This window comes from Pecten maximus, chromosome 5, assembly GCF_902652985.1.
Source record: "Pecten maximus chromosome 5, xPecMax1.1, whole genome shotgun sequence".
In the NCBI taxonomy this organism is placed as follows: Eukaryota; Metazoa; Mollusca; class Bivalvia; order Pectinida; family Pectinidae; genus Pecten; species Pecten maximus.
Window position 1 is genome coordinate 5,298,619 of NC_047019.1, and position 22,439 is coordinate 5,321,057.

At 33.9% G+C, this 22,439-nt stretch overlaps 1 protein-coding gene across 1 annotated transcript in view; it reads right to left on the minus strand.

Annotated features, from left to right (window-relative positions):
• The window catches only part of LOC117326939 (cGMP-inhibited 3',5'-cyclic phosphodiesterase A-like), a 70,555-nt gene extending 51,643 nt beyond the window's left edge, over window positions 1-18,912 (minus strand). Inside the window, exon 1 of the mRNA XM_033883739.1 lies at window positions 17,926-18,912. Within this exon, the coding sequence (XP_033739630.1) occupies window positions 17,926-18,792 (867 nt within the window). The 5' untranslated portion in view covers window positions 18,793-18,912. The remainder of the gene's footprint in view (window positions 1-17,925) is intronic.
• Window positions 18,913-22,439: the final 3,527 nt, after the last annotated feature.

Here is a 22,439-nt window from a genome sequence, read left to right on the forward strand (position 1 = left end):
TATTGCGGCGAGTATTTACCAGGGTTACATGTATATGAAAGTAAACATGATTACATTAGTATATTCTAACACTAAATAGCATGCTATTCATTTGTATTGAACATTGTCACATATAACATAAGACTGCCTCTTTGGACATGTAGTAAACTCGGGAGACATGAAATTATGTAAATCATAAAGGCATGCACAATTATCATAAATTAGTACTATTCAATAAATTACATAAATTGTGATCCAAATTATGGGGCAATAGTTTCGTAATATACATTTTAAAGTGTGTTTTAAAATCTGATGCTGTATATTTTAATAGTGCAATATACCGCAGTAAATACCCTTAAACTGGCTTGAATCCACGTTGTCATAAAAAACACAATATTGTACTGTCACCATCTCCCAACACACCAGCCCCAACATACACTTCTGAATATTCAGGAAACAGATGAATAAATTTTGAACATTTTATGAGTTTATAAACGCTGTACCGTCAATAAAATGTTAACAGCCCGGGATTTTAAGTGCATTACACATAGAAATCGTGACATCCACACTGTCAATGTATATTTTGTTCAATAAAATCTGGACAACAACATCAGGTCTGCAAAGTTACCCTGACGACATTAGCAGGATATTTACAGTCTAGGATAATTAAAAAGTAAACAAATTTCAAGCGTGTCTACCAATATATTAATGACAAGAATATACTTATATATATATATATATGTATATGCAAGACAGTGGCAAACGATTCAAACCAAACATAATTATATACCGTATATATATATACCTGTTTCAAACAGAATGTTCTGGAAACTCGATCACACACAGCAGACAAGTCAGTGAAACAAATATACACTGTACATACAAATCAAACTAGTCGACAAGTCGGTGATACCAGACAAACGAATACCCATACATTCTTTAAAATTTCTTTTTAAAGCATGTCTTTAAAAGTTGACCCAAAAACTTACTTGTAAGATCAGAATACCTGTGCATTTTGACTACGTGGACATACCCGCTACAGTCTGCCGATCCCTTACAACACACCTTCTTAAGTTGACCCGAAATTGATATCTTATCACGAGTTACGTATTGATAACTGCATACTCTGCAGATTTGATAAACTATGGAGGGATATGGTATCTTGTTTAGAAATATACTGCATGTAAAATTTGTCAATAGGTTTCAGCTGAATATCATAAATTTCTTTACAGTATGATTTATATAAAATATTGTGTATGATGAATGAAATATTGGTGCAGTAATTTGCTTCCTTCTTTCACACAAAAGAAATTAAGGTACCGTATTTTACCAGTTATAAGCCCCTGCTCGGGAGTTAAAAACCCACCCCCATATTTTTTCACATTTTCTCTGCATATAGGCCCAAATACGGGAATATAAGCCCATCCCCCACTTTTGAAAGTCTAATCCACAATAGAAACAAATAATAATGAAAGAAAAAGAAAAATAAGTTGTGAAAACGATAATTGCCTGTAAAAAATTATCTTTTCCATGAAAAAAAAGACCCTTTTACTAAGACTCTACTGTATGAAAAACATTTTTTTCCAATGAAAACAATCTCTTTAGAGTGATAATTGATAATTTATTTTATTTTGGATAAATAACAGACATTTTAAACTTAAATAGATGTCTTTTTTTTAAAATGCCCCTTGAAATAATTGGGTCGGGTATATATACAGCATTAAATATCATATATTTGTTTGACTATTATATATACAAAGTCTAGATCTGGGGGCTGGTTAATTATTACAGGACAATGAAATTGCATTATAATTGTAATTTTACAGCACAACAACATATATGGGCAGACTATAGGCATATATACTGTACATGTATATGCATGTTGTATATACATGTACATGTATATATGCTTATTGTAGGATAATTATTTTGATAAGATATCTATAGCTAGGATCAAAAACCTTGAGATATATAGAAAATATTTCAGCATTTGTCACAAGTTAACTTTAAACAATTATTGACCCTTTCATACTGCTGAATATGGCTATATATTTATGATTTAGAAACTTAATTGTAAATAATAGGTCTATTTGTCTATACTGGTATATGAATATCATATAGGGGCCGCGGTGGCCGAGTCGTTAAGGTGTCCCGACACTTTATAACTAGCCCTCCACCACTGGGTTGCAAGTTCGAAACCTATGTGGGGCAGGTGCCAGGTACTGACTGTAGGCCGGTGGTTTTTCTCTGGGTACTCCGGCTTTCCTCCACCTCTAAAACCTGGCACGTCCTTAAATGACCCTGGCTGTTAATAGGACGTTAAACAAAAACAAACCAAACCCTTGGACAAAAGTTATGGGTTTGGTCACCTGGCCATGCATACTTGACCAAAATCTTTGAAATTGATACTTTCTACTTTTTCTTATGTTTTGAAAAGTTAAACAAGTGTTTCAAGTCAATCCACGAAAATCTGTGTGCAACCAAGTAACCCCTGACAACTGGGAATAAAGATGTAACTTCTCCCATCCAAGGTAAACACCTCTACTCCTGAAAAGGTTTACTTAAGATCTTCAATCAGCTGTCAGTGAACATCTACAATATGTTACAATTCCTATCTGAAGGGTAAATCAAATACCGTATTTGACCTAATAAGGGCGCAGGGCGCGGGTAATTGACAGTGGGGGCGCCCTTATTAAGATTAGTTATTCTGAAGTTTTATGAAACAGACTATACCTTATAGCAGAATACCCTAGATTGTGGAAACGGTAAAATATTCAGTCATAAAAATATTCCAGATGAAAATATCTATTCATTATCATATATTAAGCTTAAACATCACTTGAATACTCCTGTAAACTTGTAAACCATGCCAGCTGATCTTTAGACCAGAGAACGTGTGTTACACCATTTATGTTCAAATGGAACTCTTTTGTGTTCTATTTATAGAAACAGGTGATTTCCCAGATCATATCAGACATCGTTTTCTTTGACCTAATAATTGATTTACAATGTCTTTTACTAGCTTTCTGTTCTGAACAAAAGTTATTTATCAACAAGAATGAAGTCTTTACTTTATCTTCAAATAAAGATGGTAAGTTATTATTTGTATGTGTGTTTAGTTTTGGGTGCTCTTTGCACTGACATGTCATCTGTAGCCTGTAGGAATACACAAAATGTGGCGAAAACATGTGTTCCAGTTACTTAATTTGCTGAAGAAAATTGAACACATAAAGTAGCAAAATATTTCACATGAATTATTACTTTTGAACACCATTTTGACACCATTTTGACACCCAGTCAAAGATGTATTTCCTTGAAAAAAGGTAGGGGCGCCCTTATTAGGGCAGGCGCCCTTATTAGGTCAAATACGGTATATACTACTTTTGTAAAAGCTATCTCACGTAAATAATTTTGATTTTGAATATCAGTGTTGGTGGAAGGAAGGATTTTATAATCATTCTCAATAAGAATTGGCCGACACATGTAAACTTCACTGAGAATGGCCATATTAACAGCATGGTGACAAAGAGAGATGCTGTATAGCACCAGCTTCAAATAAGACCTTTAAGATTAAGACCTTTGGAGTTCAACTTAAGACCTTAATAGTTTAACTTCAGACCTTTGGAGTTTAACTTAAGACATTTGGAGTTAAGATTAAGACATTTGGAGTTTAACTTTCGACCTTTTGAGTTTATAACTTAAGACTTCTGGAGTGTATAGCTTAAGACTTCTGGAAGTTTAACTTAAGACCTTTGGAGTTATTAAGAATAAGACCTTTGGAGTTTATAGCTTAAGACTTCTGGAAGTTTAACTTGAGACCTTTGGAGTTAAGATTAAGACCTTAAAAAAAATAACTATACATATGTATATATATTCAAGCCAATCAACCTTCCGATTTAGCATCAACTCTTTGTGGATCGACATATGTCATGAATGTGAAAAAATTGGCTATCCTGGATCCCTGCAAAAATTACAACTAACAGTAGTTATCTGATAGACCTTCCGAGTTTGGTCACCTCTTTGTTGATATCAACGTGTACATGCATGTGAAAATGCCCGAACATCTGTCAATTAATCCATCTGGTTTTCATAACAGCCTTTCTAAATTTCAAAAACACTGGCCTGAGCTGACATTCATAGCATTATTTTCTCACCTGACTTTCAAACAAATTCAAATGAAGAGTAAACATACATGTATATATATAACTAATGAATATTCATGAGACACCCTAGAGATGTTTTGTATGCAAATTACAAACCAATATGCATTATTTGACTGCATGATGTTTATTTATTAGCTGTCGATCATCAAAATTTGTACATCATAGAAATGACTCACATAGGCAAATATGTCCAGATAAAAATATCTTCCAATATGTTTCATTAATGAAAAAGCCTATCATTTAATCTGTTGGATAGATCGATAATATTTCCCAAAACGTAATAAAGTTGAAGCCAACTTCAGAGGCCATGTGATACTTACACATCACAACACATTTTAATGCAATGGTGCGTGTCGGTCATTATATACACGTAAACACATACTTGTGTGACACATGTTTATCAATATCGGTCTATCTATAACACACAAAAGTCAAATCTATGTTATACCTAAACCCCACCTCTACTAACCCATCTAAAAAGGTAAATTTTCAAATCGATGTATTCAATAGAAATCACTGCAGATTTTACAGATATTCTCTAAAAAACAAAGTCTTGCAGTCATTGCAAAAATGCCATGATATTGCAATGCAATTATAAGAATAACTAGCGTACCACAACACGATTCAAAGTCATTGTTATGCCAGTCTATGTATGGCTGTTGTATGCAGTCAACTGGTTCTGTATAAGTCAGGTAGATATATATGTGTGTGTAGTGTATATTTATTTATATATACCTACATTAATCCAGTAATCTAATATTGCCCCTATACTCAGTGATGATGAAGGGAGAGTAATGACTCTGTCACACAACACAGCCCCAGGTAGCACAAATAACGAAGCTCTCCAGGGGGTCTCCAGGCAACAGGTCACCAGGCTCACACCTGATTGGTCAAAACCCAGAGGGGTCAACTGTGTGGTATGAGGAGTTAACAAGATCACATGTCTATTAATTGAAATGTCAGTGTGTGGTTTGTGTACTAGAGTACTAACGACCTGCTTGGCTAATTAACACAGGTATACAGGTGAAATGGGTCATGTCTGTCACGGCCCTTGACCTTTACTCTCTATATAGGTCAATGCAGGACACAGTTGTACTAGGCTGTATATCAGCTAACTATATATAGCATGTCATGAATTCTGGGGACAAAAGTTATTGCCTGGACAGAAATTAATCTAAGGGAAATAACTTTTTAACCTCAATAAGTTGTAATCCACAAGCCCCACACCCAGGAATAGAAGATTATACATATGCATTATGTCAGTCTTTGTTAGCTAAATATATAGAGTGGATAATTATGTATTAAATATAGGATAAATAGAATATTGTTCAAAATGCTGTCTGTGGAATAATCATCTTGTAGCATATTGCTTGTTTATATATATATACATATGAAGTCTGCACTCCTGAAAAGGATTATAAATCTCAATACATTTGTATCTATAATCACAATAAAATTTATAAAATACTGAAATATCTAATATACCCAATGTGAAGCTTTATTTTATTCTTTCTTTTATTCATATTTTTTTTCATTATTGATATTCATCTAAAATGGGCCAACATTTCCAAGTGATTATATAATTAATTCTTCGGGAAATGCATTAAGTTTTAAATTCTGCAATTTTAAGTAATTGTATGAATATGAGAGCATGTAGATAAATTTGCTTCCCAAAATGTCACGAAATTGTGATTAATTTTCAAATAAAATTAAATGACCATATTAATATAAGAATACATATTTCCGTCATAAAATGCTATTATCCTCTGCTATTAAATTATATTTTCATTAAATTTCGATGGAATTTCCTTCACTCCAATAAATATTCTGTGTACTCTTATAGCCATATGGTTTGTCCCGTACTCCGGTGTCATCGTATAAATTATGGTAAATGTCAACCTCGAGGAATTGGACAACATGCTGGATACATGCCATATTGATTTTCCTCTGCAAGTGACTGTTAATTACGAAAGAAAATTAAGTAGATTCCTGGGCCATTATGAACCGAAGGGCTAATAAACTAGCATCTTTAACACCACCTGTCTCATTACTGACGAATTTTATATCACAAAACAATCCAAAAGTGAAACACTCGGTATTTTCATATTGTTGCTCAAATTATTGTCTCTCTAGCTGAAGTTTATTTTTAAAGGAAATAGACAGAGAATTTTTTTTGATGAAGTTCATGCAGGTTTTTTTTTTTTTTCATGGAAATGGACACAGAAAAAAATTCTTAATGAAAATCTTTACAACATAGTCCATGTACAGTAGCTAATACATATCACTCGATATGCCCAACAATTTTGTTACAGATAATTATTGTCATGTTGAGAGGGGATGATGGTGCATTCCTTCAGCTAATTCACGAGAGCCCAGATGATTGCATTAATTTCATTTTAATTATTATATATTGAAGTTTAAGAGAATGTGATATTATGGGTTAACTTTAAGCCACTTCTGTATGTACAGGACAAATTTATCTGTAACGATGCACTGTGCATGTTATACATAAACTATAAATATGAAATTTGATCCAATTGGTCTATATAATATACATTAACCCTGAATATAACATTTGATCCTTTGTCTATTAATAAAATATACATAAACCATGAATATAACATTTGATCCATTGTCTATAATATAATATACATAAACCATGAATATAACATTTGATCCATTGTCTATATAATATACATAAACCATGAATATAACATTTGATCCTTTGTCTATAATATAATATACATAAACCATGAATATAACATTTGATCCATTGTCTATAATATATATATATAATATACATAAACCATGAATATAACATTTGATCCCTTGTCTATAATATAATATACATAAACCATGAATATAACATTTGATCCTTTGTCTATATAATATACATAAACCATGAATATAACATTTGATCCTTTGTCTATAATATAATATACATAAACCATGAATATAACATTTGATCCTTTGTCTATAATATAATATACATAAACCATGAATATAACATTTGATCCTTTGTCTATAATATAATATACATAAACCATGAATATAACATTTGATCCTTTGTCTATAATATAATATACATAAACCATGAATATAACATTTGATCCATTGTCTATATAATATACATAAACCATGAATATAACATTTGATCCATTGTCTATATAATATACATAAACCATGAATATAACATTTGATCCTTTGTCTATAATATAATATACATAAACCATGAATATAACATTTGATCCTTTGTCTATAATATAATATACATAAACCATGAATATAACATTTGATCCATTGTCTATATAATATACATAAACCATGAATATAACATTTGATCCATTGTCTATAATTTAATATACATAAACCATGAATGTAACCTTCTATATTTTCTATAACCCCCCCCCCTCCCCCCCCAAAAAAAAAAAAAACATTTGATCAACCACAAAAAGACAATTTGATCCATTTTCAACATATAACCATTTAATTATCCTGTTGTTTTAATGATTGACCTGTCTGCATTAGCCTATAACATATGTGAAAGTCTACTGTACACAATATCTAAAACAATGGGACACGAACAGTTAATCTATAACGGGGTAACAGATGGCGGTATGTTGATAATGATCACAGAAATATACCCACTTTGTACAAAGGTATAGCAGGATACATTTTAAATCAACATCTATATCGGCCTATTTTAAAACTCGATCGGCTCCCGACCGCTATATAATATTGATATTATATAGGGTATATAGTTGCATGCAATTTACTTTGCTTCCGTTTGAAACAGTAGGATTAATTATGAATCGGATATTAAAACCACTTTATTGGTCTAAACATAATAAAACCTGGGTTTTCATTAAGTAATATTTTGAATTGATATAAAGTCAACATGTTTTAAAAACTTTATTGCATCGATCCACAGCTCGTCCTGTGGTAAGACTCATATGCAAGCTCAACTAGTCAGATATATTTTCCGAGATTAAATAGTCAGAGACATATCTCCAAATGTCTAACAGGAAATTTTTAACAAAATATGATATAAAACAAAAAAGCTTAGAACTTAATAGAAGCTGTACAAAAAACAATGAAGTGCAGAGATTACACTAAGAAAATAAATCACATGCGATTATACAAGACAACAATTTCTAAATTATGTACCATATTCAGTCATTTTGTACTTGTCATCTTTGTAATAACTTTTCAACAGAATTCTTTTTAAAAAGTTCTAGCCAAAAAAAATAAAGGCAAAAAAACAATTAAACCTTGGCAAGACAAATATGCAGCTAAGAACAGTATAATATCACATTTATAAACTCCCTCCATTTTGCAGGGTGGAGAATGTATGTGTGTGGGAGGGGGATAATAAAAGTTATATGATAATGAAATTACAAAAAAAATATAATGTAAATTCTTGTGCAGTAAAATAATTAACTCTGTGTAATGCTTATAGATTGATAAGGCACACGTACAGCTTGGTTGTGTTTGTATGTAGGAGAACCAACCTGTGTACAAATTAGTATGTACCAATGTCCATACCAGTATGTCAATGTTCATCACTGATGTGATTGTAATCAGATAACCAATGGGATTCACCTAGGCCACTGGCCAATGCTGACCTTCATTTGGTCCATGTCAGAACTACATGTATACCCTAATTAGCCTGTCATAATCCCAGGCAGCCTGGAACACGGAGACTTAATTCCACTCATTGTAGGGACTGGTACCAGAGCTTACCTCCCTTTGTTTTAATCTACCAGAATAACATCCCTTTGTTTCAGTATTTACCAGAGTTCCTTCCCTTTGTTTCAATATTTACTTCCCTTTGTTTCAATATTTACCAGATTTACATCCCTTTATTTCAGTATTTACCAGAGTTACTTCCCTTTGTTTAAATCCACCAGAATGACATCCTTTTGTTTCAGCATTACCAGAGTTACTTCAATTTTTTTTTTCAATATTAACCAGAATTAATTCCCTTTTTAACTATTCCAGATTTACATCCCTTTGTTTCAGTATTTTACCAGAGTTCATTCCTTGGTTTCACTCTTCACCAGTTACTTCCCTTTTTTAATAAACCAGAGTTACATCCCTTTGTTTCACTATTTATCAGAGCTCTTCACCAGTTACTTCCCTTTTTTTAATAAACCAGAGTTACATCCCTTTGTTTCACTATTTATCAGAGTTACTTCCCTTAATGATTACACCAGAGTTACTTCCCTTTTTCACTCTCTACCAGAGTTATTTTCCATTCATTCCCATCAGTACAGATGGCACAGTGATCAGCTTGACAGACAGTGATGTTGAAAATGGTGCTGGGCTTAATGAAAGACAATAAGACTGCGATAGGGGTGGGCTTATTACCAGGCATTGACTTAAAGAAGTTATATACAGTTGGTTTTATATGTAGCCTTAGCACACTTCCTGTCAAAAAATAGGAATTTAATGCAAGCATATAAAATTTTCCGGTCTTTCTGAGCAGAGAAAGCCTAAACTTGAGTCAGATTATTGTTTGTGATATGAATTAAATTTTACAGGCTACAAGTTGTTGAGTTTCTCATGGAAGAACGCCAGTCTCTCTGATGCTTGCTGCCAGCAAGATGGTACTCATTTTTACAGCTGGGTAGAATTATGTACAAGGTCAAGCATCTTATTCTAGGATATCAACAACGAAAGTTGTTTTCAGTTTAATTAGAAGATATTGCAAGCAGGGTGATCTTGTGTCGTGTTATGAAAAGACAAAAAAACATTTGTTGTTTTTTATTTGAGCATCCTGCAATGTTTTAGTTCTAAAAGTGAACAGTGCTACAAAGAAAAATGCTTCGGATGTGACAATGTGACGTTTTCCATAATAATAGTGAAGGGCTAATTATCAAAAACAATAAAAACGGTCATTAAATGAAATGAAACCTATTAATTACGAATTGAAAAGCCAATCAACTGACCAGTACAATCGCTACTAAGAAAATCATGAATTTATAAGCTTCTGTAAGGAAGTAACACACAATCAAAAAGTCAATCAAAATGCTTCAATCAAAAATATTTCTGGCAAAGTACAGCTTCATTGCCATCATGCAACCATGATTGTGTGTTGCAGACAGAAGTTCCTGACAGCACTATAACTTCATGCCCAAACAGCTACCAGACTTGCCAGGCATCGATATAGTACACAACCAAAACTGGCATATGCACTTTGCATTCAACAATTATATATACTTCAACAACTTTGGTATAAAAATTACATCGTTCAACACTGGTATTATTTAATCATTTTAGTTATTCTTATATAACACTACTTAATCAAAGATTGCTCAATTCAGAAATAAACATAAGAAATTTACATATATATCTACTTTCTAACAGAATATACCCGGGTATAGTATGTATACATGTACATAGACTGAATCGAGACTGTCCAAATCAAAGCTCTCTCATGATATTGCAATGTAAACTATAGTACATACATTCAAGCTATATGTACATATATATATTGGACACAGCTACAGGTGATCATGATGCCAAGGGACTTCTGCAGGGTATACCAGTGTATGCTGTAAACCACTTTGATTTTGCGAATACTTTATTTCACTAACTAACCTCTTTAATTCCGACATATTCACGATTATACATGATTTCTTGAATGCTGATCTAGAAAGTAGAAATGACTTTAAATTTGCGAAAGATGAACTATTCGAGTCATGGTCTCTGCATGACCTGGTTACCAATAGCTTGACTGCGAAATATATAAAAAGATTTTTTTTTCCCGACAATTTTCTAACGATTTGAATTCATGATTGGATCCCCTCGCATATAACCGCGAAAATAAATCTGACGTGAAATAGAAGTGATTTACAGTATATATAAGGACTCAAAAGAATGGCACAATCTTAGTTGTGTTTTGAAATTAGATTTAGTATTAAATGCAACAGGTATACGTACAATACACAATACCTTATATTAATTAAAAGTACTTAAAGACAGTGAAAGCCACAAACTATCTAGTAATTTTATATATTATAATGTCACTAATTAGTCGAAGAAGATGAAAGTTATAATTGGATTTCTGCATTTCTTACTGACAGATCCAGACAATATCAGACTCAAAGGTAAACAGCTTGTATTAAAAATTTCCATCGTAACAGGAAGGTGCACAGTACCAATATATTAGAGAGGCGTAATAAGTCACATTTAATGGAATTAATATTAAACAATTAAGACTCTTTATGAACATTTCTGGTTTAAAATATTTAATCTAACAATAAACATTTAGAGAAAAGATCCTTAATTTACCAGTAATACTTTTGAATACCAACTATTAACCCCAACTTATAACTTTCCACACAACTATATCTATTAACCCCATCTTAACTCGAGCTTCATCTTATAAATTTCCACATCATACCAACTATTAACTCGAGCTCCGTCTTATAAACTTATAACTTTCCACATCATATACCAACTATTAACTCGAGCTTCATCTTATAAATTTTCCACATCATACCAACTATTAACTCGAGCTCCATCTTATAAATTTCCACATCATACCAACTATTTCCACATTATACTAACTGTTAACTCCATCTTATAAATTTCCACATCAAACTTATTTAATTATATGTTGCTAAATGCATTTTCAATAATCCTTTTATCCTCCATGCGCAGATTAATTTGAGGCTTAACACAGATAATTATGTTAAATGCTAACAGCATAAAAATTATTTCAAGCATGACAAAAATTCACCCTAAGTTTTTCTAACAATTAATCCCTAGCATGCATATTTTGTCGGAAAATTAAATAATGCACTTGACTTAATTCAATTGGCTAGCTGTAAATTACGTGCCATTGTTTTTAAGAAGTCAAAAATGCAAAAAATGCAAATCATGAGTTCTAAACAACAAAGAATTAACAATACAATTCTACATGTAGAGCATGTATGCTATTTCCAAGGTTGACCAGGAAGTTAAACAAATCATATTGGTAGGATATATTGCGTATGTTGATTTTAACTGCAAAATGCATGATTGATTAACGATCAGAATTTTCACTAAAACCAAAATTACCAGTAACTGACTTAAATTTGCATCTGAATGAAATAGGCATTGCCAGTTTGACAACTTTATAAGCATCAATAATATTTAAACAATCTAGAATCTAGCAAAATATCTCATGAATGAATCAAGTTGATGGCATTTAAACGAAAAGTTTATTGATTTTATCCCACCATCATTCATAAATCGTCATTAATTTCCTTGAAGCCATGAAGGCATTTTTGAAAGGTGCTGATTAAGTGGAAATGGACATCTCTGCACATGTGCAGATCAAATGTAACTAATTACGAAACTGACATTTAAGGGCCTGACAATTGTAATTTATCACAGCTGATGGCTGCGAAACGGTCGATATGACACGTTTCTTGCCGATTCAGATAAGATTTAGCTAAACTTCTAGGTAGGTATATCTTACACAGTAAAACATGTTAAAATTAGTCACGGACATTTTTTTTTAATTACTTGGTATGTGTAATATTAAACAGCAAATTCAATGAAATGAAAACATTGTCATGTTGCACATAAAACTGCCCAAAATATTCTCATTATTCTAAGTTCCCAATCAATTTGAGTAATTTCTAAAAGAATAATAAAGTATTGCCCTGCTCAGAAAAAATCCCCTCAGAAAAAAATCCAGTCTCCCGTGGGCTGACAAGTGCGATCACACTCGTACACATGTAATGTATGATATGTGGGTTATTTCAAAACAATTGTCAAATGAACTGTCATTGTTTGAAGAGAGTAATTGTTACAATGCATAGCATGCAATTGGAAATAAATAAAACAATAGGCTTGACATTTATATATATACAAACAATTCTGAAAATATGGAAAATAACACCAAGTGTTTTGACGTTTTTATTTGACTGGTTGTCATCATTGTCAGCATCTGCAACATTCTAGGCTTGTAGTAATATTTAGTTCAAAGCCTTTGTTATCTATCGGTTTTGGTGCTGTGAAAATTAATATCAATTTGGGAAATTAAAAGACATGTACAGGGCCGACATCAACTGGGAACGGTCCCTCCAGGCACCTTAAGCTTGCATTCCATGAGCTCTGCATGCATACTCCCACACATTCACTGGTCTCAGCCTTGACACTTGGTTTGATTTCCATAAACACAAACTTACAAACTAATTATATACCAGGCGTTAAATATAAGTGACTAATTATGTCATAATTAATAGAACAACAAACTAGCAATAGACATTTATAGAGCTAGCTGTAAAAAGAAATCTATCACAGCAATATTCACTTCTATCATAACTCAACTGTAATCAGTCCGGGCTCTTAACACAGATGCCTAATTATAATGATATAGATCCAGAAAATCTACTGTGCTAGCTTTTATAGCTTCCTGTGTTCACGCATTGAATCCATGCATGATACTCCTATCTAAATAGCCTAGATATTTACCCAATCTGCTCTGGATTCATTAATATGCCATATGAAACCATGCCATTAACCAAAAATACAAAAAGTTTAATTAACGTTGCACATAACCCAATTCTGTAACCATCGTGGTTTATTTCTAAGTGCTTTAACATGTATACATAATGTTTATATAACCTTCATGGTTTTACAAACATAGCATAAATTATAAACGTGTTCATGATACATTATAGCTTATATCAATGAGTCATCAATCATGTTATAAGTGTCATAACACCAATTACATAATATTTACTTTGGCCTGGCCTGTTATCAGTGTCACTTTGGCCTGGCCTGTTATCAGTGTCACTTTGGCCTGGCCTGTTATCAGTGTCACTTTGGCCTGGCCTGTTATCAGTGTCACTTTGGCCTGGCCTGTTATCAGTGTCACTTTGGCCTGGCCTGTTATCAGTGTCACTTTGACCTGGCCTGTTATCAGTGTCACTTTGACCTGGCCTGTTATCAGTGTCACTTTGGCCTGGCCTGTTATCAGTGTCACTTTGGCCTGGCCTGTTATCAGTGTCACTTTGACCTGGCCTGTTATCAGTGTCACTTTGACCTGGCCTGTTATCAGTGTCACTTTGGCCTGGCCTGTTATCAGTGTCACTTTGACCTTGACTGTTATCAGTGTCACTTTGACCTGGCCTGTTAGTGTCAGTGTCACTTTGACCTGGCCTGTTATCAGTGTCACTTTGACCTGACCTTTTGCCAGTCACTTTAGCCTGGCCTGTTATCAGTGTCACTTTCAGCCTGGCAGGTGACAGTTTTATTTAAGTAGACTGCTTTTTGCTTCATGTGATCATGAATACCGACTGCATTACAGGAAATAGTGCTCGTGAACCACGCCAGCATTCCATGTAATTTTCCTGTAATGCAAGGGGCATTTATACTCCAACTAATGTATCTACACTTTATTGTACAAGTAGGATTTTTGGAAACATAATAATAGCAGAAAATAAAACAAATTGCCAAGAACCTCAGGAATATTGAACTGACCACACAGCCTATAGAGTGCACTCCCTTTCTTGAGACAGAAGTGATAGCATTTTCAATTCATGTCTCCTGGAACGAGACAAACAGCTACCATAAAACGCAATTTAATTGATGATTTGTACAAGTCTTGTCATCATTTGTATGGTCGTTGTCTTAAAGTGCAGTAAAACTGAATAACAATAATGATTTCATTATTGAAATGACATCATGTTTTAATTATGACACATTACGGAGTCATTGTGAAGTTAAAAACAGAGCAATACAGTCGCCATGGAAAACATGTCTCCATCGCAATATTTGTTGAAAGTGGTGAAACGGCTCTTAAATAACATGAGGTACTAAAGAAAATCAAGGCATCTGTGATTTTGCTGCTTGTCTACATTGTAAATAAGGGTACAAATTGTCTTTCTCCAGATCTATGTTTAGTTTAATTTGGTGGCACTATTTTCAGGAGCTGCAATGCAATAGCTCAGTTGATAAGATTGTCGTCCTACTTAACCTCAGATGAAGACCCGAGTTGGGTGGTCGACACTCCCTTCCCGTGTGTTTCCTTGGGAAGCAGAAACAGACAAGTCTGTGCTGATGTGGTGGTGTCCGTGGGCAACACTTTACCCTTATTGTTCTAGATTGCATGTGGCAAGCCTTATGTATGTTGTTCAGTGAGGTAGCCACCAACTACTACAAGAAACTACTTCAAAATGACCCTAGCTGTTCACAGGACAATGAACTCAACAAACACCAAGTGCCTTATTTCAGAAGACAATGGAACAATACTATCTATACCAGACATTATCATGGGGACTAAGACAAGTGACTGAAAGCTTTCTTCATGTTGAATTTCAATGGTTTCTAAGTTGATTTGAAGCTGTGCGATATGTGTACTTTTAATGGGAATGAAAAGTACATTAACAGTGTGTGAAAGTATATATATGAAAATTCCTTAGACAATTGGTCTACGGAAAATTGAAATCCCATGGCCCAAGTCATTTTTCCATATACGGTACCCATTTTGTAAACACATATTGTTAAAAGTAGCATATACTGTGTCTCGTGCAAATGCTTCTAGTTATGTCCAGTTCATACTCGCTCAAATGTTTGAAGCCAATAATGCACTGTTCTCGGTAAAATCATCTCGATTATAAGCTCTTATTTCATATGATAGTTTGTCAGAAAATATAGGAATGTTGCTTTTACAAATAGTAATGTATGTCAGCTAGGACTTAAACTTTTCATAGCCAATCGGGCCAACACGTAAAAATTTTACATAGACCAACCAGGTTTTCTATAGCATCGATCGGGCCATCAGACCACCTTTATTTTCGAACACTGCATTAACTGCAATTTCTAACTTCTTAGAAAAAAAGTTGAAATTAAAGAGTCCACCATGATGTTCGTTGTTTGTATTACGCGTATATATACAATGTATATAGAGGATATCTAACAGTGTTTTCAGTAATACCAAATATATTTCACGAGTGGGGCTAATATTTTGATATTTTTCACGAGTGCGCAGCACAAGTGAAAAATAACAAAATATTAGCCACATGAGTGAAATATATTTGGTATTACTGAAGACACTGTTAGATATTCTGTTTATTACATTTTTTATCAACGAAAAACCTACCCCGTATGCTAACTAGGCCTACAGCGAAAGTTTGCATACAAAAAAATGTAGTTCCCCCTGTCCAGGTGCTGACATATATGTCGGGCTTTCTGATTGGTCAATTATTGTGGTATTTTCTAATCATTAATTTGATTGGTTAAATCAGCAAAAGTCATATTTTTCACTAGTGAAAAATATCACTTTTATAGAATGAATAATTTTTGATATTTCACTGGTAAAAATGTAATAAATATATATTCTTATGCAATCTCATCTGGTTTATAAACTGAAACAGAATTTATCTGGCTTACATATTACTACTGCAGCTTAAAAGTGGTTATATAACACCAATAACACCTAGTAACAACCATGTTATCAGTGTTATAATGGCCATTACATAGCTATACCCTGTTTATACCAACAACGTAACATCGGTTTTCAGTGTCATAACATGTACAACATTGCATAGATATATAAATAAATAATGTAACTCTTTCCTGCTACAGAGCTTGATTTCTACTTACAGGATATGTATTTTGTTTCATAGAAAAAAAAATTTACAAAACGTTCAGGGAAAGTGGGTCGGGAAACAGGAAACTGTTTTCACCCTATCATGATGCATATGTATGAAATCCAGGAAATTTAAGCTACAATAGAAAATGGAAACAAAATTTTGCCTCTTATGATCATGAAAAGGGAAGAACTAGATTATATAGTGTTATTTATGTCAACCCAAGCCTATATAGTATATACACGTGTACCAGACCTCATAGGTTTTGATATCGATGCAACAGATATATTTATTAAACTTTTCTGATGATCAGTACATAAGTCAATGATGTGAATTAAATCACAAAAGTATCAGAAATAAATGAAGAAAACACACAAAAATTCAGATTAAGTCTGATAGCTCACAGATTAAAATAAAATTAAGTAGGTTATAAATCTGTGTACTACAGTGTACAGAATTTAAAGTAGGATTGTATCAATCTCTACATAAACACTGATATCTGCCATATTTCAGCAACAGGATAAGGAACTCTTTCACACTTCTTTCATTTTGACGTTTTTACAGATTATAAATTTATTAATCTTGTGGTTTACAACACTCTGAGAATGACATTTCAACTCCTAAATGACAGAATTTTAAATTTTAATCTTTGATTGGAAATAATACATTAAGCAAACAATTATAATTGAAAAATAATTACTGGACATGCATATAGTTTTTCATCATCTAATCACATGCATGTTATAAACCCCTTGGGATTTCACAGACAGCTACGTACATGATTATGCATACCAACAATACGTAGCTGTCTACCCAATGCATGTGCAGTATTTGTGGTAAACACACATACATACAGAGCTTTATAGTGTACATGTGATAGCAAACCCACCTCCATCACAAAAGCTCTATTCTATTAATTTGTCAATAGACGTCAAGCAATTGTATTAGTGTACTGTGTATACTTAAAACCAGTCAAGCATGAAAATGTAAACTTCTTCAAACAATACACATTTGGCCAGCTATAGGGCCTTTTGTTATCACTGCACAATAAACAGGATTCATGGCTACTCATTAGAATGATTCCCTTTGTTCGATCATTCAACTTGATAGAGTTTAGAGAATATACCTGTTTGCTGATAACAGAAATAAATGAACTGTGATGATCTTTTGAAGAAATGTCTTGTACTTACCTGTGATTTTGGTATCAAAGCTGGTAATGACGTACGTCTTGCCGATCTATGAGCGGAAAACGCATGTGCACTTGAAGAACTTGATCGTCGTCTCTTTATGACCGATATTTTCCCATCATGCGTCATGAAATTATTTATTGGGGGTTTTAATATTGTTTCCATATATTTAGATATGATGATTCCAACAAGACCACAAATGTAGGCCAAATATGGTCTGAGGCTTGGAGGCAAATCACCTAAAGATGAACAGGCTAAAAACCTGGTAAAACTTACAAGTGTTATGACCATAGCACTGTGTATTGTTTCCAGGGAAGAAAATACACTAGATGTGCACACTGAAAAGAGCACAATAAAAACTACAAGGGGTTGTGTTGTTGGACTGGACGGGGGTACTTCTCCACCCCCGCCTGTGTCCTGAGGGGGTGAACTTCCTGTGCCCCCAAACCAGTTGCTGATGAGAATTTGAGCTATGGTCTCTCCCACAAAACAAGATGAAAAAAGAAAATATACGCTTGTCGTGTTCCAACTTTGTCTTAAATAAAGTGACAGCCAGTAAAAACAGCACATAATTGTAAACATTGGTACAAGCACCCCACATAGTCGTTGAAAATACGAACCAAGATCACACTTCACAAGTTGATACAATAACACACTGCCTAAGAGAACGACTAGTCCATATGCTGCCCCGACTTGCTGGGTCGAGAAATTGTGTATACCGAACCAATTCAGGACAAGATTAAAATGTCCTTGTTCCAGCGGCTTAACAAGTATCTGTATGTATCCGTTATTGTCTGGTTCGTCGTCGTCTTTCTGTGAATCGTTCTTAGAACCCCTTCTACTGGACATCGACGAACGATGAAGAGCCATTTTCGTCTCTCGGTCTACCACATTACAGGAATTATGGGTAATAATTCAAGACAGGCCCCCTAGCGGCAAAGGTCACCAAAACACGGAAGTAGTAGTATCGAGGTACTTTCACTATCACTAACTTGCTTAACAACAGTAGGTGTCGATATTTTCGATGTAAATTTCAGATCGAAACACCGATCATCGCCTCACGCGTCCATTGTCTTCTCGGCAATGACTATCAGTGGACTTGCCGACAAGTGCGCATCGGTGGAAGACGCCTATCGCTGGAGAGGGAATCTGTAAAATCAATACAGTTATATACGGCCTGAAGTCGGTTACTTACATTGGGAAAATGTGTGTTTGAACACATGTGAACATTATACACGTTACTTGTTAACACGTTTTGTAGTTGTTTCTCTCACAGTTTCTAGCTACGTTACATGGCACGGTGTCAGTAATTACACAAATTCTTCTCCTGTTTGTGCCTAGCCAACTGAAAACTTCGTTTTTGCCAACTTTTGCATGTAAAAATAATTATGACAAGTGTTTCCCCTCCGAACATCTCTTATTGTTCTTCACATTCTAAGAATTTTCTTTCAATGATATGAAATAACTGTCACAGTTGTGAATATGTGCATAAACTAGAGAATAATTAATTTAGTAGTGCTATGTATAGAAATTTAAATGGTTACCACTTCGCTTTTTTGTACTTTGTTAGATCTCCGTTATTTGTCATGTCGATTTAATGAAAGATGTATGTAAATATGCAGTATGATTTTCCTATTCATTTATACGGGGTTTTGACAGATAAGGAATTAAACCAATAGCAAAAACGGTAAAATAAAGTGCATTTATGAATATTCATGAATGAATATAATGCCTTTCCAATAAGATAACAACAAGAAAATTACTATGGTTCGAGCGATTTTTTTTCAAATGTCGTGTGTTTTATATATGAGCATTTTTTTGGGGGTTTCAAGTTATTGAATAAATAAATAAATAAATAAAACAGTTCATACCTGGCGAGTAATTTGTTAAACAAACACAAAACATCTTATTGCTCAGCCATGTATACTTTGGAATACATTCAGTAATGCCTCATAATTGTATACAAACACACAATAAACATTGAAACATTAGCAGCCTTAGAAATACTACAAAAAAAAGATGACTTAAGACAAATATGGAGACGTTTTGCGGGGAAATCTTACTGAATCGGGACATACATGTATATTATATTCGTTAAATACGTATCCATTTACAATGTGCGACTTGTTTCACTGCCGCTTACAGTGTTTGCAGTTCAGTTTGTGTGACTTAAATCACACACACAAAAAAACAACGAAAAACAAGGCAGTACATTGAAATTGATAATTAAAACAATGGAGACAGTCTTGAAAAATATAGTGTAGAACTACAACCATGTTCAAACCATTTCCACATCTCATTCGCGACGAAAAATATTAATCACTGGGTTTTCAAAAACATAACTATGTGTGTCTTTTACCAACGCCAGTGATAGTCACACAGTATGACTTCTAACAAGAGAAATCGCCGAAGTATGGTTACCAACATGAGAAGTCACCAGAGTATGGCTACCAACATGAGAAGTCACCAGAGTATGGCTACCAACAGGAGAAATCATCAGAGTATGGCTACCAACAGGAGAAATCATCAGAGTATGGCTACCAACATGAGAAGTCACCAGAGTATGGCTAACAACATGAGAAATCATCAGAGTATGGCTACCAACATGAGAAGTCACCAGAGTATGGCTAACAACATGAGAAGTCACCAGAGTATGGCTACCAACAGGAGAAATCATCAGAGTATGGCTACCAACATGAGAAGTCACCAGAGTATGGCTACCAAAATGAGAAATCATCAGAGTATGGCTACCAACAGGAGAAATCATCAGAGTATGGCTACCAACATGAGAAGTCACCAGAGTATGGCTACCAACATGAGAAGTCATTAGAGTATGGCTACCAACATGAGAAGTCACCAGAGTATGGCTACCAAAATGAGAAATCATCAGAGTATGGCTACCAACAGGAGAAATCATCAGAGTATGGCTACCAACATGAGAAGTCACCAGAGTATGGCTACCAAAATGAGAAGTCGCCAAAGTACAGAGTGTATGACTTTAATTCCCAAGATTGGGCGGTTCACAGAGACCCCCAGTTTAAAGAAATAATTGAATTGTCCAGTGTCTTCTTGCTACTTTCAATTTGCTTGTCCATGTTTATTTCAGTTTGTTTAATCTGTTAGCGTTACAGAATACATTAAATACATGTAAGCACGATATACAGAGCATGTTGTACAGGAGAGTGATGCTTGTATGTAATCACACACACAAATATGATAATACTATTATGACACTGAGAGCGCTTCTTAAAAACAAAATAAATATGAGGATCACACATTCCTCCGGATTTCATTCGTCAAGTTTTATTTCGATGAAGGATATAGGTTATTGTGACCTGGTTCTTAAAATTAATTATTATCAATGCTTTGTTTACGTATTACTTACTAAATGAATTAAGATATTTGCGTGATAGCAGAATAGAGTAAGTAACCGAAACTGGGAGCAGATCCCCCCAAGATTATTTCTTCCGGAAATAATATTATATAACACACGTATTATATAGTAAAACAGTGTCCTATTCAAAATATACAGCAGTTCTTGCAACTCGAAAGATTTTAGCTAACTTTCGTCAACCATTATTAAAGAACGGCCTATTTCATTCGAATTTAATGAAAATGACGTATACGTTTCCATGGAAACCAATTTCCCCGACAGCATATCGACGTCGGGTGAATTTAGCTGTAGCTGTTACAGTTCCAATCTAAAACCTGGAGTTACTTTCAAAATAAATGTTGGAAAATCATTGTACCTAACATATTAAGTTGGATAACAGTACGCAATGCGCTAGGGTTTGTAGATAAAACTTGGGTCTAGCTTCAGGATAAATTCGATCCATGTTTTTTTTTAATTTGATGCGAGTAGTCAGTGATGTGAAATGGGAACGTGTTCCCGGAAGAAATTGCGAGCAAATATAGAATTCAAAATGAAAATTCAGTTTTCCTAACATGCTATTTTTTTTTTATTATATATATTTATTTATTTATTTGCATATCGATGTTAACTTATACATGTATATCAAATATTAGTAATATAGCCGACATTTCTTCAGCTGAAATAATATATAGGAAACAACAATGTGAGCAAGGACGATTTCTTTGGAAATTGAACGAGGAGAAAAAAAGAAACCCAAAGTAAGTAACAGAAATATTTTTTAATGTATCTTAACGAGTTGCTTACAATACAGAATGACCACTAGGTTCTTGAAACGAACTGCTAGAGAAGACACTTACGTTAGCGAATGTATTTGATAATTGCGAGAATTTATCGAGCGAGGGACGGCCAATCATACCGTACAGACGGGACGTTAACAATAAATTTCAGTTGAGGACGCTTGGGATATGGTTACCCAAAGGAATGGTTGACCTACGAAGTACGAATTAAATTCTCGTAAAAGTGTTGGTGTGTGGCACGCGTACGTCACGAACCTAAACTATTAATGTACTTGTACATGGTGCAGGCGAAGAAGAGACATTCAAGCGTTATAGAAGATAGAGAGAAAAAAAACACAAACAAACCA